The sequence below is a fragment of the Malaclemys terrapin genome, chromosome 15 (genome assembly GCF_027887155.1).
Source record: "Malaclemys terrapin pileata isolate rMalTer1 chromosome 15, rMalTer1.hap1, whole genome shotgun sequence".
Classification (NCBI taxonomy): Eukaryota; Metazoa; Chordata; order Testudines; family Emydidae; genus Malaclemys; species Malaclemys terrapin.
The window spans coordinates 25,389,706-25,407,169 of record NC_071519.1 but is presented as its reverse complement, the minus strand read 5'-3'; the positions used below and the strand labels follow the sequence as shown (position 1 = coordinate 25,407,169).

Sequence of the window (17,464 nt, the reverse complement as noted above, 5' to 3'; positions counted from 1 at the left end):
CCCAAACACAACAGCATGAGGGCTGTGCATGAAAAAGGGATGGTGAAACTGACTATAACCCAGATTGCAAATCAAAGCAGCCTTGTTTCAAAAGTTAACAAGTGACACAACTGATGTCAGGTAAACTCAATATTAAAAAAAAAAAAAAATTCTTTCAGTGTTTGTTTATCCTTCAGTATTGAAATGTACTGACTGTGCACTGCTGCTCCCTACTGGATGGAATAAGAACTACTCCACTGTGTGTCATAGTCATGCTTACAGTGAATCAAAATGCATTTCTGGGAAAGAGAGGCTTTTCAGCCTAAAAGAAATTTTTTTCAAAAAAAAAAGGCAATTTTTTTGTTTTGTTCTGAGTTGAATATTTGTTTTGTTTCAGTTTTCAAAAACCCAAAGAGCAATATTTTCTCTTCATTTTTCACAGTAAGGCTGGACCAGAGGTGCCCTTCCCTAGATCTAGCTACCCAACCAGAGCAGTGGTGCATTCTCCTTGCTCTGCGGCTATCCGATTCTAGGTTGACCATTTCTTCGCTATCCTCTGGTCCTGTTATGCCCTTTTCAGCCTGCATTATTGTGGTGGTGCCTAGAAATCTCAATCAAGGATCAGGGCCCCATTGTGACAGGTACTGTCCTGACAAGAGACCAAGGAAGAGGGTATCCACTCCTGAGAGCGAGCAATCTAGGTTTCAGATGGGAGGCAGCAGGTTGGCAAAACAGACAAACGAGGTGAGGATGATTTGGGAGTGAGGTACTGATGAAATGAACAGTTGAGCAGGAAAACAGCTGTGCTCTACCTGGCTCCTTAATTCATGCCAGACAAAGGTGACTAGTTGGCACTGCAGTAGAGAGAGGTCTCAGGGCGGGGTTTAAAAGAGGCTAAGGTAGAAACTTTATGAATTTGGGTGGAATTTTTTCCATGTATGGTGGGGGGTCAGGATGGGAGAAAACAGAGGGGGAGGGGTGGACAAGTGGATGATTGTGGCCAGCATCATTGGTCTCATATAAGAAGCCTCCTTTCTATAGTTTCATAAAGTTCCAAAAGTTTCATAAGCTATTGTTCCAGCCATGCTAAAATAGGGTGGCTGCTGACACATCCAGGTACTTCCGGAATGGCGTGACCTCACACATCATGCTGGCAGGGTGAGGTGGGGTGCTGTGCAAAATGGGGACCTCTGTGTAGTGTGCATGTGAAGTCATGCTAGCGGGGGTGGAGCAGCACGTTCTGATACCGGACAAAACCATTCCGGTACCGGACAGGGAGACCTGTTAACAAAAACAGGACTGCCTAGCTTAACACCAGACAAAGGGCCTGCCTATGCTAGAAACGTGTCTCTGTGAGGAAGAAGAGTGTAACTCACAGGGAAGGAAAGGTCTTGTGATGAGAACATTAGACACAGCTAAGGGGCACTGACTATCTAAATTTGCATGGGGTCCCAGAGGCCTTTATGGCTTGACAGGAGCTCTGGATTCCAAGGGAGTTGAGGATTATTAGGGAAGGAAGTGTTTTCGTGGCAGAGTGCCTGTGAACTCTCTGCCCTCTGCTGCCACTGGGGGAATGAGGGCAAGCCAAACCCACCAGCTATCCCCACTGGGCTGCATTGACCTCTGGCAGCTGGAGAGCCGGAGTGGTAGACAGTTGACACGGGAGCAGTTAAGTACTCTGCAGCCAGTTATAGGGAATCAATGCTGAATAAGGCCATGCAGAAATAGCTGGCACGTGCTCTCCTCTGTGTCAATGGGAGGGAAATCAGTACAGCGTCCCACTCCCTTTCCTGCCCTCTGTATGGATTGCAGGGTTTGTCTGTCCTTGGGTAGGATGCTGGTGAATTGGCTCCGGAGCAGCAAGTGGAGAAAGCATTGTAGGTACATTCACAGTGCATCTGGGATGTGCGATTCCCAGCTCAGGTAGACACGTACATGCACTAGTAGCTCATTAACTTCCAGGTACGTACTTGGGCAGCTAACTCAAGCAGAGCCACCTGCTCTGGGAAATACACCTCCCTGCTTCCATATAGATGCACCTTCTAAGGCTAGAGCACTGAATTCTGAGGTGCCTGCCCTGGGTCAGAAGCATGCACTGTGCACCACCCATTGTGATCTTTTGCCAGCTGCTGTACATCCGCTCTCAGAAGCTCCTTAGCGTGTCCGTTTCTCCTCCCGCTTTCCAATGGTACCAGCTGTTTCTCGGTGCATTCACAGCATAGGTACTCTACTGAGCAAGGAGTTCGGTCCCTTTAGAGCTGCATGCCACAAGAGCTGTCCATTGTATACATCCCGTGGAGAGACTTTAAGGTTGTATTTCGAAGAGCAGATGCTATGTAAGCGGGTGCAGGTTTTAGGGTAAATAACCCCAGAGCTCTCTGCCCTGTGTTCAGGAAACCACCAGGGCAAGAGGATGAGGCCAGCTGTGATAAGACTTGATCTCCCCAAGGTGCTGTGTGCACGGGGGGACTGCCATGACCCAGTCTGGCTTAGGAGCCAGCCTCTGTTTGTGTGAAAGGGAGATCCTTGCTGGCAAGGAGCCTCCCTTTGTCCCTGGTGTATGTTGTCTGGACAAAGCTGCTCTCTGGTGCTGAGAAATCTAAGCTGAAGGAGCAACTAGGAGTGTGTTTGGCCACACAAAGCGCCTCCTGGACTCCACCTTGGAACTGGGTTGTGAAAACCTTTTCCTGTTAGTTTACGATGATGGGGCAATGGGAAGCTTGGTTCCAATAGATGAGATCCTCCACCACTGGCTGCAGCTTTCCTGATCCTTCACAGGCCCCTCGAGAGTTGTTGGGGTCTGTCCTTTTTCCTAATATAGCTGCTACCGGGGTAGGTGGCGACTCTGATTATACAGAATGCGTCCTGTGATAAGAGGCTTGAATGAGGCCTGGTGTGTGTGCCATGAGCCCTCAGAAGGGCATGATACTTGGGCAGTATGGACCTGCAGATCAGACCCTCTTGTTGAGGACCCTACAAGGTCTTTGGAATGTACAATAGCACGTATCCCACCAATGAGAAATCTTTGGATGTGCAGTTTATAGCTTTCATATAAGCATCTGTAGATACCCTGATATCCCAGCACAGTGTGTGTGTTTGGGGGGGAGGGAGGGGAGACGGGGGACTCCCCTTCAACCTAAGAAGTGAGCAAAGTGAGGGCTCCAGAGTACAATGAAGGAGAAAAAGACAAATCAGTCAGAGGTTTTGCTAAGTAGGCAACTATTTTCCTGAACCCAGTGCAACTCACCCTGTATCAGATCCTCCCCCGCCTTTGGCCAGGGTATTCCCTGGGTGCCCCTTGTCACCTGCAATGCAGGGGTTTGTGTGGCTGGCTAAGGCATTCACCCCCCTTCCCCCAGGGAACGAGTGCACTAAACCACTTTCTGTGTTTGCAAACTGTCCAGCCTGTGTGTGCCGGCTAAGTGCTGTACACCGCTTGCCAAGATAACACCCAGATAAAATACAGTCTGCTTAAAACCTGTGTGTGCTTCTATTGAATCAGACTAAGCCAGTGTGGCAGCTTAATATACTCCAGTCCTGGCAGTTCAGAGAGGGAAGAAATGAATGCAGAGCAAGTCTGCAGGAGGACAGGAGACCGGAGTCTGGGGAATAGGTTCCTCCAGGTGGTAGAAATGGGAGTGGGAGGGGTTAGGAGATTTGCACTGGGGTTGTTATAGTGATACATGGAGTGCAGAGTAACCCATGTCATTGCAGCAACCTCCCCAATAGCATTTGAATGAAGATCTCCCATCAGATGGGGGTAGCACTGGATTCTTTGCCAAGCCTTCCACCTGGCAGAGAGCAGCACAGTTCAGTGGTCAGAGCACAGGACTGGGAGCCAGCTTCTGTATTCTAAGCCTGCCTCTACCGCTGGTATACATATCGGGCAAGTCACTTAATCATTCTGGGTCTCTGCTTCCCTGCCTGTACAATGGGAGCAGCACCTCGAGCGGGCTCCGGAGGCTTGCTTAGTGACAAGAGATGCTCTGGAGACGTAAAGGGCTAGTTATTGTCCCCTCCCACTGGCTAGGGTACTCCTGGATTTCTTTCTTCTGTGCAAAGCTGGGAACAGATACCATTCGGGGGTGGGGAAGGTTGGCCTTTTTCTCACTGACCGGGCCCTGCTGCTTGGGTCATTTGCAGTTTGCTGGTAGCAAAGCAGATTGAAAATCTGCAGAGGTCAGAATGTGATGTGGCTGTTTACAGCTCATGGAGGCTGATGTATTGCTGCAGGGCTCCTGCGGGGGAGCAAGAGGCTAATGCAGGCCACAATGGCAGGGGCTGTGTGCTGGATATGCTCTGGGATCCATACACACGGCTATTTGCCTAGAGCTCATGCCCGGGTGCCCATTTCTCACCTGGGGGAGGGCTCAGCGGCACTACACTATCTTCTTGCAAGCTGGAGCTTGCTTGGCTGCTCTGGGACACTGGAAATGCAAAGCCCTGAACACCCAGACAGCTCTTCTCCTGCCTCCCTGGCAGCTCCTCGAGGGCTTGTTAGCACCAGGGTGTCTCCCTGAAGGGCAGCTGTTCCCAGAGCTTCTCTCTGCCTATTCTCCTTTGCTTTGTGTTTCAGGCTTCCTTCCTGATGGGTCCCTGAAGCTCCCACCAGTGGCTCTGGCAACACCCCGTGAAAGCACTCCCTGCGTGGCCTCCAGCCTGTGCAGCTGTTGCATCTCCGAACCTACTTCTGCAATGGGTGGGTTGTAAGCGCTGGTAAGACCTGCGAGCCGTGTCGCCTTTGCTGCTCTCTCTCTCTGTCCTTGTTCCTTCTTGCCCATTTATTTCTGTTCTCCATGTGCTCTGCTGTTCTGTCTCTGGGGTTTTCGCTGTCAGGTAATGAGGAGCTGTGGGTCCAGTCAGTCTTGGAGATGCCGAAGAGAAGAGACATCCTGGCTATCGTGCTGATAGTTCTGCCTTGGACGCTGTTAATCACCGTCTGGCACCAGAGCACCATTGCTCCGCTGCTTGCAGTGCACAAGGGTGAGAGAAACTGACCAGCCCATGCCACATCTCCATGTCTCATTCCATCCCTTTCATGACAACCATGCTCATATCTCCACTTGTGGACCATGCTCAGGCAGCAGCCTCCCCTGCTCTCTTACAGGGAAAGCCCAGAGCTTGGGGGGGTTCTTCCTAAGCTTCAGATCCTGTGGCTTGGAAGCTGGGCAGTTTACTGTTGGGACTGGATAGCTCCCGTGGTCATAAATATACAGTCTCTAAGACCGAGCCTTGAAAGAAGATGTGGACCACTGGCTGTTTCTCTTACTCACAGGAAGCCATCCGTGTGTGTCCTACTCTAGAGGGGAAAGAGGAAATCCCTTCTGATGGTCCCTGCAGAAGTTCATCCTGTAGAAGTTAATGACGCATTTTGCAATAAAAACAGTAGCCGAAGCAATGCTGACAAATGCAACAGAAAATATCTCCCAGGGCCGCCAAACAAGCTGGGTAAAGAGCAGTAGACTTGAAGCGGGAGGCTGGGTAGTGCATTCCAGAGTCAAGGGCCTGGGGAGAGGGAGCTCAGGACTTCCTGCTCGTCTCCCCATCTGGATCAGAACTTCAGGAGAGAGGCAGCCTCTAAATTACCTAGCACCCAAGCCATAGAATCAAATTCCGGTCTGGAGTAACCAAGATCAGATGTGGGTGGATGGTTCTGAGGTGGTGAAGTTTTGCTCTGTTTTCAGAGAGGTAGCAATGTCCAAGGAGCACAAGCAGCATCGGGAAGACGCCACCTCGCCCAGGACACTTGCCAGTATCCCTTCTCTGCCTTTTTCCTGGGCCCCACTGTCTCCTGGGTTCCATGATGGAAAGGAGCACTGGTGTATTTGTAGGGAGGAAGTTAAGCTCTGTTTCCCCATCTCTTGCCCATGCTCTAAACTCTCTTTCCCTTACCTCTCACTGTCCACCAGGTCCCCTTCTCCCCTCTCAATTTGGTGTGGCTTTGCCTTACTCTCTACCTGTAGTCTGATGTGCTATTTAAATCTGGCAGCAGCTCCAAGGCCTTTTGAGTGGCTTCACCTCTTCCCCTAGATGAACTGTAGGAGAAGGGCGCCTCTGTATGACTCTGCCACACAATTGGCTCAGGAGAGCTCTGAGAGAATTTATAGTCTGCTCCCCCTGCCCCCCCCCCCCGAGGGGCAAGAGCTCGCCCCCCAAGCCTGGAGAAGTGCAGTGCAACAAAGAGGAGAATGCTGGAATTGAAAGGCGAGTGTGTTGATGCTATTAAAGGAAAATGGAGTCCCGTCTCCCCACCCCTCCAGGCTCAGCTCAGTGCCCTGGAAGGGAGGAGACACTTCTATGAATGAACGGTGATCTGCAAGGTAGAAGGGCGGCCTTGAGGGTGTGGCACAGGACTGGGAGTGGGTCTTGTTTCCCAGTCCGACTTCTGACTCACCGGTACACCCTGGGCAAAACGCTTCTATGCTCTATACCTCAGTTTCCCCATCTGTACAATGGGGATGAAGACATTGGCTTGCCTGAGAAGGGTGTTGTCAGAAAAAATCCATTCATATTTGTAAAGCAGCTTTGAGAGACTTGAGTGGGAGGTGCCAGAGATGAGAAGAGCAAATTAGTGTTGGCCAGCATGGTATGTGAGGAGTGGAAGTGCCAGAGGATTTAAAGCTAAGGTTTTGACCCACAGGGTGATGACTAACGATCCCATGTGTCCTGGCCAAGTTCCACTCTAATTATGTTCAGTCTCTGTGCTATCAAATACATTTCACAGTTTATTCAGGGTGTGAATTGCTTCCCGTGTTTCAGAATTCGACACTGCTGGGCTGTGCACAGTGGAGGCAGTTTATCTTAGAAAGGGCCTGATCCTGGCAGGCACTGAACACCCTACCCGCCCATCAGTTTTCACTACAGCTGGGGATGATCAGATACTTGACATATTGGGTCTTAAGTCACTTGTGGTGTTTACCCCAGCATCCAGCTTGATGGGTGTTGCAGAATAACATAGAAGGATATGCCAAGAATGTAGGAATTGTTCTAGTGGGTCAGACTTATGGTCCATCTACTCCTGTATCCTTTTGTCCTCTGGTACTAGCCACTATTGGGAAATGTCAAAAACCCCATATTACACTATTATCGCATGCCCTGCAGACAATGGTTGGCCTATATCCTGGACCATAAGTGTTGATATTCTCATTCAGTTTGATCATCTCTAGTGCAATTGTAGATTATGCTCTTAATGGTACTGATGGCAGGGCTGCAGTTCCCTGGAAATGGCAAACATATGAGTAGACTTGGAAGGATTTCATTTTTATTGATAAACGTCAATTTTGTTGTGCACACACGGACGAAATGTTTCCATCCATAATCATCAAAATTTACAGACAGGCAAAGTAAGAGAAATGCTGCTTGAGAAATTGTTAGTTTGATTTAAGGATGTTTATTTTGTGTATTATGATATGATGCCGACAATATGTATTTTAACGGTTATAAAGCTTTGCTGTTTTGAATCTCAACATCTACTGTCCTTAAATAATTATTCTGACCCCTGCAACTATGAATATTTAAATAAGTGAAAATCAGAAAAAAAGTTAAAAATAAACATTGGTACTATCGGTCAAAATTTATAGAAAAGTACAAATTGAAATCAGCAAAGTCTACACGTGAAGGTTTATCTTGTCTGAGCCAATATAGAGTGAAACTCTTGGCGAAGGATTCTGAAGTCCTGGTCGTTTGTACTCGTCGTACTGTTGGTAAGAGTTGTGGTGGTGGTGCTCGTATCTGTAATGTCCTGCATATATCCCTCCAAGATTCGTGATCAGGACTTTGGAACAGCCACATCAGAGACTGCCTCATATGACCCTAGGCCCCCCTGGAAGGTTAGTCAGAGCTGTGTGAACACTTGTGAAGTGACTAGGTGACATATTTCAAGATCTCAGCTCAGGGCCTGGATTTAAGGAACATCTCATAAATGGGATACAATGTTACCCAGGCCAAATCCCAACATAAGCCGATTCCATTCTGTTGACCCATATTGTCTCTGCAGCTCCCACTGGTTATGGTATTCTTCACTTGCTGTCCTGAGCTGTTGCTATGCATTCGTGCACAGCTGCAGAGTTCTGCCCTGGTGGCAGGAGCTGCTCCATGGGGCATGGAATACAAAGTACTTTGGGATCCTTTGGGTTTGGAAGGTGCTATATCGGTGTCAAAGTATCTGTTATTCTATACCCATTTGTCCCACTCGGTTGTTGTTTCTTTGGGCCCTTAAAGCTTGTTGTGCTGAGCAGTTCCCTCCTGCTATCCTGGAGCTGTCAGAATTTTGCCCATGTGGCTAGTTCACCAGCTGGCATCTCTGTCTTGTGGGTTCTTTGTTTCTTGCAAAAGGCCTCTGTTTTCCAGCTTTGCTCTCAGACCAAGGGGGTGATCTCCCCTGCTAGCAAGCTGCCTGCTGGCTTTTCCGAGGGAGTGGTGGTGAGGAGACTGTAAGAGGACTAACTGTGTGTGTTCTTTCTCTCATGCCTTTGTGCAGATGATGGTGGCGACTCCAGGCGTGATCTGGCCCAAGGCTCGGACTCCAAGGAGTACTGCCTGTCAGACCGCGATATTGTGGAGGTGGTGAGGACAGAGTACGTTTACACCCGGCCACCCCCATGGTCGGACACCCTCCCCACCATCCACGTCATCACCCCCACCTACAGTCGGCCGGTGCAAAAGGCAGAACTGACGCGTCTGGCCAACACCCTCTTGCATGTGCCCAACCTGCACTGGATCCTGGTGGAGGACTCGCAGCGGCGCACTCCTCTTGTCACCCGGCTGCTGCGGGACACGGGGCTGAACTACACCCACCTCAATGTGGAGACACCCCGCAACTACAAGCTGCGGGGAGACATGAGGGACCCCCGGATTCCCCGCGGGACCATGCAGAGGAACCTGGCCCTGCGGTGGCTGAGAGAGACCTTTAATAAAAATAGCAGCCAGCCTGGGATTGTTTACTTCGCTGATGACGATAACACCTACAGCCTGGAGCTCTTCGAGGAGGTAAGACGGAAGCAAGGCCTGCTCAGCTGGGTTACGCTCCCCTCCGTCCCCACTGCCTGAGCTCGCAGGCCTCCGTACGGGTCCCCGGAGGCCAAATCCAGGAGCATCCATAACAACGTTACTGCTTGCAGCCCAGAGTAACAAGGCACTTGGTGTCAGTGACGTGCTCCAGCCAGCAGGCAACACGGTTACGCGCTCTCCCGAGCCCAGCGCCTGTCATTGCCACTTAGTTTAAGTAAAATACAACCCTAAAGCAATGTCATTTAAACCACCTCTCAGCATGGTCTGGTGCCCGGGCACCAGGCAGTGAAAATGGGGCACATTTGCTAATGTTAAAGGGACCATGGGAAAAGTAGCGTAGACCCCACATTTAGGATAAGGGTCTATGGATGGGGAGGGGGTACTGGGCATTGCTGTTTGTGCCAGTTCCAGAGCCCATCATCTTGGATTCATTTAATCAGTGTTTCTAAGGGTCCTGCCATTCGGGGGGATTTGGTGACCAGAACTGGGCGAATAACTGATCAGTTTGCTGGTGGTATCAAAAAATCAAAAACAAAAATTCACTTTGGAGCAAACTGAATTTAAAAAAAAAATGTTGGTGAATCAAAAAGTTGAAAAACAAATTTGATCCAGATTTGAAACATTTTTTTAACATTTTTTTTAAAAAAATCAAGATTTCACAACAAGAAGTCATTTTGACTCAAAATATTTCATTTAGAAAATGTAAAAACAAAATGTTTCTATTTTTTCTTAAATATTTTTGGGAGGTGGGTTTGAAACAAATTCAGTGAAACAGACATGAATCCATGAAACATTTCGCTGTTGTGGAATCTGCATTTTTTGCCACAATAAGACGTTTTAGTTTAAAAAAAATAAATGCCCAGCTCAAATTGTGACCCTCAGTTACCACTTCCTTCCAATCAGCCCCAGGTCTATGCTGCCCACTCGTATGAACTCCCTGCCCCCAGCAGACCTTGGCTATTCCCCTTTAGACTGTCGGCTTCATTGATTTCTGTGGGAATTGAGGGCAGCACCACATGGAAAATTGATCCTCTGGCAGGATCAGGCCCCTAATTGTCTTAAATGGAAGGCTCCCTGGCATCACCTTGGCTGTTCAGGGTAGAGCCATCTGGCTGGCTCCTCCAGTCCCCTTTTTCTCCACTTTGCAAAGCTGTAGAAGTATAAGCTATGGTTGCTTCTTGCTTAATTAGTGCTGTCTGGAAATGCATCCGCTGTGAAACCTTCACTGGTCTCTCTGGGCCTAAGCATAGATGAGTGTGCATGTGAGAGACGGGTCTGGATGCTTCCCCATGCTGCATGGGGGAATTTCACCCTGACCCTGTACCTAGGGCATCTTCCCCAGATCACACTCCATTTGGCTTGTACCATCGTACTTCAGGCATCACTGGGCTTTCCCTTGTTTCCTCACTGTTTGCTTGCCCCCACCTGTGTCTTTATTACTTAAATTCTGTCTCTGGCAAGAGCCTGCTTTGCATAGATCCATGGCCTCCCTCAGGGTGAATAGAGCCCTTTCAACGTTCTCTGAACAAAGTCAGGCAGTACAATGGTTGCCCTTGCAAGACATCTTGTTCAGAGACGCACTGTGCGATTGTCTCTCCAGGCTGCCGCACATGCATGAAAAGCAGGCGTTTGTCAATACTTGTTTGCTTGTTTGTTTTGAAGAGCGTAACCCTTCAGATTCTGCCACTGAGTTGACCAAACCTAGGCTGTAAACATGCAAGCAGCGTTCGCCTCCGGGGCTGCTGATTTGCAGCATCCAGAGACAAATGGGCTCCCAGGATTTTCTGACTCAGCTCAGGGAGACGGCTAAAATCACAGCCTGAATGTCTTCCACTGTTTCCTTCCAGAAGTGGCTTTGAGAGGGGACTGAATTTATCCGAGTCCTTTCATAATTTCTCTTCCTAGTCATGTCTGCTCTGCGTGTTTGTGTGTGTACATGTGCATGCACGCTCATCTAGATGTTACAGAAGATAAGCATCAAACCTGGTCTGATCTGTAGTGCACCTCTCTCTGGGCCTTGCCTGTAGGTGGGCTAACCTAATCTAATCTCAATTGGGAGGCATTACTTTTTTTTTTTTTTCTTTCTTCAAGAGGTGCTGCTGAACCAAACCTCAAAAGGCTTTATTCACAGTGTATTAAACCACCCAACAACGATGCTACTTTCATTGTAGTGAAGGGTCACAAGAGTCCAGAGGAGAGCATCAAAAATAATAAAAAGTTTAGAAAACCTGACCTGTGAGGAAAAGTTTAAAAAAAAAACAAAAAACTGGGCACGTTTAGTCTTGAGCAAAAAAGACTGAAGTGGGGGACATAAGTCTTCCAATACGTTAAGGACTGTTATAAAGAGGACAGTGATTGATTGATCTCCATGTCCACTAAAAGTAACACAAGAAGTAATGGAGTTGTTTTGGAGCCAGGGAGATTTAAGTTAGCTATTAGGAAAAACTTGCTAACTAGACTGGTAGTTAAGGGCTGGAATAGGCTTCCAAAGGGAGGTTGTGGAATCCCTGTCGTTGGAGATTGTTAAGAACAGGTTGGCCAAACCCCTGTCAGGGATGGTCTAGGTTTACTTGGTCCTCCCTCAGCATGGGGAGCTGGACTTGATGTCTCAAGGTCCTTTCGAGCCCTGCATTTCTGAGTCTGGGGTGGGTGATAATGGCTGAAGCCAGGGAGCTCAGAATGAAGTCTGCATGGAGTGTATTTGATGGTCCCTATTCCAGCACAACCATGTTCCTGAGGGAAGGATTCTATTTGTTTGGAGGTTGTGTATGTTACTTCAGAACAGGCTTCCTGTCTTTGCCTTGTGTCTGGCCTACAGCTCGGGGTTTAGTGTCCGCATGAGATAGTCCGTGCCCTTTGGGGAGGCAGGATTATGTTCCCAACAATGCAGCTTTTCATCAGCCCCAGAAAAGACAGGTCCTTTAGGTTCCATCACCACATTGACAAGGGCATAGCGATAACTTCACAGGGAACCAGAGATTTTAAGGACAGGAAGGATCAGCACTTCCATCCTTCTAAACAGTGAGGGGCTTCTTCCCTGCACCATGTTTCAGTCTAGTTTTAATATCCCAGGCAATGAGGCTCCCACCACTTCCCTTGGAGGCTCTTAGGAAACATCTCTTCATACTCAGCCTAAATCACTATTGTTTTAAATGTCATTTGGGAGATAGTGTCTCAAGTGGTTAGAGCTGCAGGGCTGTGAGCCAGGACTCCTGGCTTTTAGTTTTATCTATGCCACAGATCCTCTGGAAGAAGGCAAGTCACTGCTATCTGTGCAGATGCTTATCTGTTCCCCATCAGTGCAATCCCTGTGCACTTCTCGTACATTAACAAAATTATCCTGGTGGGGGTAGGAAGAAGGGTCATTATCCCTATTGTGTATATATAGGGAAACTGAGGCACAGATGATAAGACTTGCCGATGGTCACACAGGGAAACTGTGGCACAAACAAGAACTGAACCCGCATCTCGAGTCTCAACCCAGTGCTTTCCTCACAGGACCCTCCTTCACCCCTCTCTGCCTGTCTCCTCCACTATTAAATGGGTATCGTAACACCTTCTTTACTGCCATGACATGAGGCCTGATTAACATTTGTAAAGGGCTTTGGAAACCTGAGCAGAAGTGTCGTTTTTTTAGTTTCACCCCTTCACTGCTAGTTCTACACCCCCTATGAACCTACCCCCCCACCCCCACCCCCCGGGAAGATACTTGTAGACATGTGCAGTTCCCCTGAATCACTGATCTCAGATGATTTGTTGCCTTGCACTCCTGGAAGCTCTTGTGGTACGAGACATGATGATCCCCTTCCTCCTCATTCACTAGTTGCCATGCCAAACGATCCCTTGTTTGAGGTACATATACTGCACCCATTACCATGAGGTACATATACTGCACCTATTCCTCCCCCTTTCTTGAGGTCTTCTGTTTTAGCTTGCATTCATTTGCACAAACTGGTGTATTGAAGTCAAGGGGGCAGATTGTTGTCTTGGCCATTTGGCACAGACCTAAATCCTATAGCAAAGAACCCAGTAAATGAGGTTTGTACATAAGACCCAGGCTGAATGCTGTTTCAACCCAGTTGCCTCATTACTTCCTTCTCTGGGGCAGGTTTTAGCTACAGCACCAAGCAGTACCCTGAAATGACTACCTATTAAGAAAGCATGAGGGCCCCTTTGTTAACCGGCATGATGTTGTCTCTGGATTCCTCTCCTCTAGGATTGTCAGTTTTGGTTGGATGTATTCCTGGAGGTGTCATCACATGATATCTTTAATTCCTGGAGACTCCAGGACAATCCTAGAGGGTTGACAACCCTATCCTCCTCCCCCTGAAACCTACTTGCATTAGGAGGCACCAGGCAGCCAGTGAAAGGGGCAGCACAATAAACATGGGTGACTAGTCTCTGTGGATAAGGGGTGCCATTAGCATGTGTGTAATGCAAAAGGGCAAGTGCCTTCAACTCTTCAGGTCTCTCTCACTGTAATAGCATTCATGAGATTAGCTCTGGGAAATCCCGTCTGAGGGTCTGGGTCAAAAGCAGAAGGTGCTGGAGAGGGAGCATGCTCCTGCCAGCAGAGTGGAGACAAGACCAGGGATAAATCGCTGCAAAACCTCATCCCATTTGCTTGGCGTTTACTAGGTAGCCAGACTTCTTAACTGCCCTCATTTGAGAACCACGTTCGTAGTACCTCATTCCAAATGTTTTCCCATTTCCCATCAACGGTGACTCACAAAATGGAGGCTACACTGAATGCCGCTTGATGCTAATTCTCCTCTATAGCTTAGTTTCCAGAAATCTTGTCTTCCTAGCTCTGCTGTTAACTCATTATGTGACACTGGACAAGCTCTGCCCTCCCCCCCCCCCCCGGGTCTCAGTTTCCCCATCTGTAAATGGGGACGATGATTCTGACCCACCTTTGTGAAGCGTTGAGGCCTGTGGATGAAAAGCACATTTTAAAACCTTGGATGTAACTCTTATTTGCTACTCTGTTCCTTGCATGAAGCCTTTGCCACACTGAAGTCTCAGCGGGAGTAATTAGCGTAACTGCGCATCTGCATATTCGCTAGCATCTTTACCTGAGACTCTCCAAAGCACTTTGCTAGCCACCCTGCAATACAGGGCTTATCCCCTCATACAATTGGGCAAATGGAAGCATACAGAGGTTAAAGTACATGGCCAAGGTCACAGAGAGAGCCTGGAGTGGAGCTGGGAACAGAACCCAGCATTCCTGGCTTTCATGTATACAGTATTTATACTGCCTTGCTTCTCTGTGTCCACTGGCCTTTACCTGCTTCAGAACATCCAGGTCTGGTGCTGCAGTGCACGCAGAGGTCTTGCTGGGGACTGTCCAGAGTCACAGCATGTTGCATGTGTGGACTGGACGCTGAGTGTGCGCTAGCAACTGTCAGAGCGAGTGTCTGCTTCCCTCCCATCCCACCACACGCACTCACTGTGCCCTTCTCTCTCCTTGCCCCCAGATGCGCACCACCAGGAAGGTGTCGGTGTGGCCGGTGGCCTTTGTGGGCGGCTTGCGTTACGAGTCACCCAAGGTGAATGCAGCGGGGAAGGTGTATGGCTGGAAGACTGTTTTCGACCCCCACCGCCCGTTTGCCATTGACATGGCGGGCTTTGCCGTGAACCTCAGGCTGATACTCCAGCGATCTCAGGCTTACTTCAAACTGCGAGGAGTGAAGGGTGGTTACCAAGAGAGCAGCCTTCTCCGGGAACTAGTGACCTTGAATGACCTTGAGCCGAAAGCTGCCAATTGCACTAAGGTATGGACTCCTTCTGGTACGTGGACCGTAAGGACCTACTCTCCTGCATCTATCACTAATCACAATTGCAAGGAGATGCAGAAACTTGAAAAGGGAGCATAGGGACTGTCATATGGGATCAGACCTGTTGTCTAACCAGGCCAGTATCTTATCTCCCATCCCTCAGGGTTAGCCCAATGCCCATCTAGTCCAGTATCCTGTCTCATACAGCTGTTGGTACCAGATGCTTCAAGGAAAGACACAACCCCCTCCCCCCCCAATAAATGGGCAGTTATGAAGTAAAATGCATAGTGGGGAAGTTTCATCTTAACCCCAGGCCCGTAGTGGCTGGCTTCTGCCCTGGAGTGTGAGGGTTTATCCCTTCTATAAATGTCTCTGCTAGTTATGGTTATTCTACATGACATCCTTACTGTTTACATGAATGTCTAATACTTTTTTGGTCTCAATAATGTTCTGTGACAGTGAGTTCTGCAGATGAATTACGCAGTGTGTGAAAGAGCATTTCTTATATGAAATGTGCTGCCTTGCCATTTCATTTTCATGTATAATAGTGAACACCAAAGTGAATTTGCAACTATGTTCCTGCTTCTCAAAAGACGTTACAGGAAAACATGGATTTTAGAGGGGTGAGGAGGAAAAGAATTAATGTCCTGCATTATGCTGGGAGGCAGACCGGCATCCATGTGGGGTGTGGTGGCAGAGATGGGGTCCAGGGAAGAGCTGAAGAGGCAGGAAGCAAATCGAGTTGACTGAGATGTTGACATCAGACAGTCCATCTGCTCTACTCAGCCTCTCTGCTGCTCTGGGCAGAACTGAATGTGTGCTGCTCTGCCTAACAGGAACACGACAATGTGTTCTAAGAGCGGAGGGAGGTGAGAAGCAAGATCTAATGCTGGTGTGAATGGGGGGAGGAGGAGGCATGTTGTGTGGAACACACTCCAGATTGATTCCCTCTTAGAACGGTAAATGGACAGGATGCAGCAGGCAAGGGAATCCAGTGTCAGGAAAAAGCTTCCTTGCAAATGCTTAGAGCCTGAAGCTGGTGCAGCAATGGCTACGTGGCCTCTAGAAATACACATAGAAGAGCAGCTTTTGATGTGAAGGTAGCTGTCAGAGTAAGGCATTGTGCTGGAAAGCTGGGGTGAGAGCAAGGCCAGCTGTGGTGGGACATGCTGTCAGGACTTTGTTTCCAGACAAGGGGGAGATTTTGTTCCTTGAGTCGGACAGGAGGAAACTTCTGTGCTGTGGGTCAGGAATTGAAGAGGTGGCAGCAGGAGGCGCTGGTTGAGATTAGGAGCTGGCTGTTTTCTCTGTGACGTGACAGTGGAGATATCACAGGGACTCAGTTTTGAGCTGGAGACAGTGTGATCCTGACCAACTCTCAGCACTTCGGGTGTCCTGCTTTGCTTCTCTACTTCCAGCTGCCACCAGCCTCCCTTCAGCAATTAACACATAACTCATCTGCCCAGCATGAGGTAAACAGAGACCAAATTCAACAGAGGCAGAGCTCAGAGAATTCAAAACAACCAACTCCCTACACAACAAGTGAGGGCATGTCAGCAGAGAGATGCCTAAACACCGGAGCTGAGCAGTTTGTATGCTATGCAGGGGCATTGCCCAGAGAGTGATTATGGCAGGGTTTAGGGTAGCTAAGAAGGGGCAATGCATGCTTGGAAACTTTAACTTGTTAATGGGAACGGCTCTGCGGTGACCTCTTGCAAGGGTGGGTGGAAGAAGAGTAATTGAAGACTGTGCTGAGACTCTCAGCATCACTGCTAGTGGTTGTAGGCTTGTTCAAAATCCAGCCCTGAGAGGAATGATGGTTCAGGGGTTAGGGCACCAGCCTGAGACACCAGAGATCTGGGCTCCATTGCCTGCTCTGCTACAGACTTCCTGTGTGACCGTGGAACGTGAAGGGGATAAAATCAGTGGCAGTTGGGCACCTAAAGACCTTTGAGGCTCGTGTGCTTAGTGTGTGTGCCTCAGTTTCCCATCTGTAAAATGGTACTTTTCTCTGCTTCACAGAGGTGTTGAGGATAAATACGTTAAAGATTGTGACTTTCTCAGCTATGATGGTTAATGGGGGCTAGAGAGGTACATAGGTAGACAGCCCTTTACCAGATGCCTCCTTAGACGTCCCCTGTGTGCTGCGCTGGTATTCATTTTTATCACTCTTGAAGCGCCTGCAAAAAGCTTATTTACTGGCCAATAAATAAGTCTTGTGTTGCTCTCCTTGGCTTAATACCTGCCTGAAAGAGGAGGAATGAAAGGAAGATGATCTGGGCACTGCAGGAATTTCTAGACAAAAGGAGGCAGGCAGCCTTGAAATCCCTGCCAGGAGCTGCAAATGCTGAGAGGAAAAAATGAAAAGAGAGCTTTCTCCATGGAGATAGGGGGAGATGTGCTTCTCTGGGAGAGGCAGACTTTTGTTTTGAATGGCCTGGGTAGCAATTTATCAGTCACATTTAATTAAATATCTATAGCGGCTGCAGTTAAGCGCCCACCTTCTGCCCCTTCTCCTGTCTCTCGGCTGCATTATGCACTGGGCTCCAATCTCTGACTAAATTTGTGAGTTTGAAACTGTGTTTGGGTGATGCGGGTGAAGGAAGCCAGCAGCGCTGCTGCCTAGTGTTGGACAGGGATGTTTTGCTGCTGCTTCTGGGGGGATTAGAGAAAGGCAGAGTATTTGTGGACAGAGAGAG

General features: G+C 48.7%; 1 protein-coding gene across 6 annotated transcripts in view; it reads left to right on the top strand.

The window, feature by feature from the left end:
* Positions 1-17,464, top strand: part of B3GAT1 (beta-1,3-glucuronyltransferase 1) — a 51,598-nt gene that overhangs the window by 25,866 nt on the left and 8,268 nt on the right. The window contains exons 2-5 of one of the 6 annotated variants that reach the window (XM_054005360.1): positions 4,556-4,695; positions 4,816-4,962; positions 8,459-8,967; positions 14,466-14,762. In XM_054005360.1, coding sequence (XP_053861335.1) covers positions 4,851-4,962; positions 8,459-8,967; positions 14,466-14,762 — 918 coding nt within the window. In that variant the 5' untranslated portion in view covers positions 4,556-4,695; positions 4,816-4,850. Of the gene's footprint in view, positions 1-4,093; positions 4,696-4,815; positions 4,963-8,458; positions 8,968-14,465; positions 16,868-17,464 lie in introns of those variants that run through there. The other 5 variants (XM_054005359.1, XM_054005355.1, XM_054005357.1 and 2 more) reach the window with 5 other exon arrangements.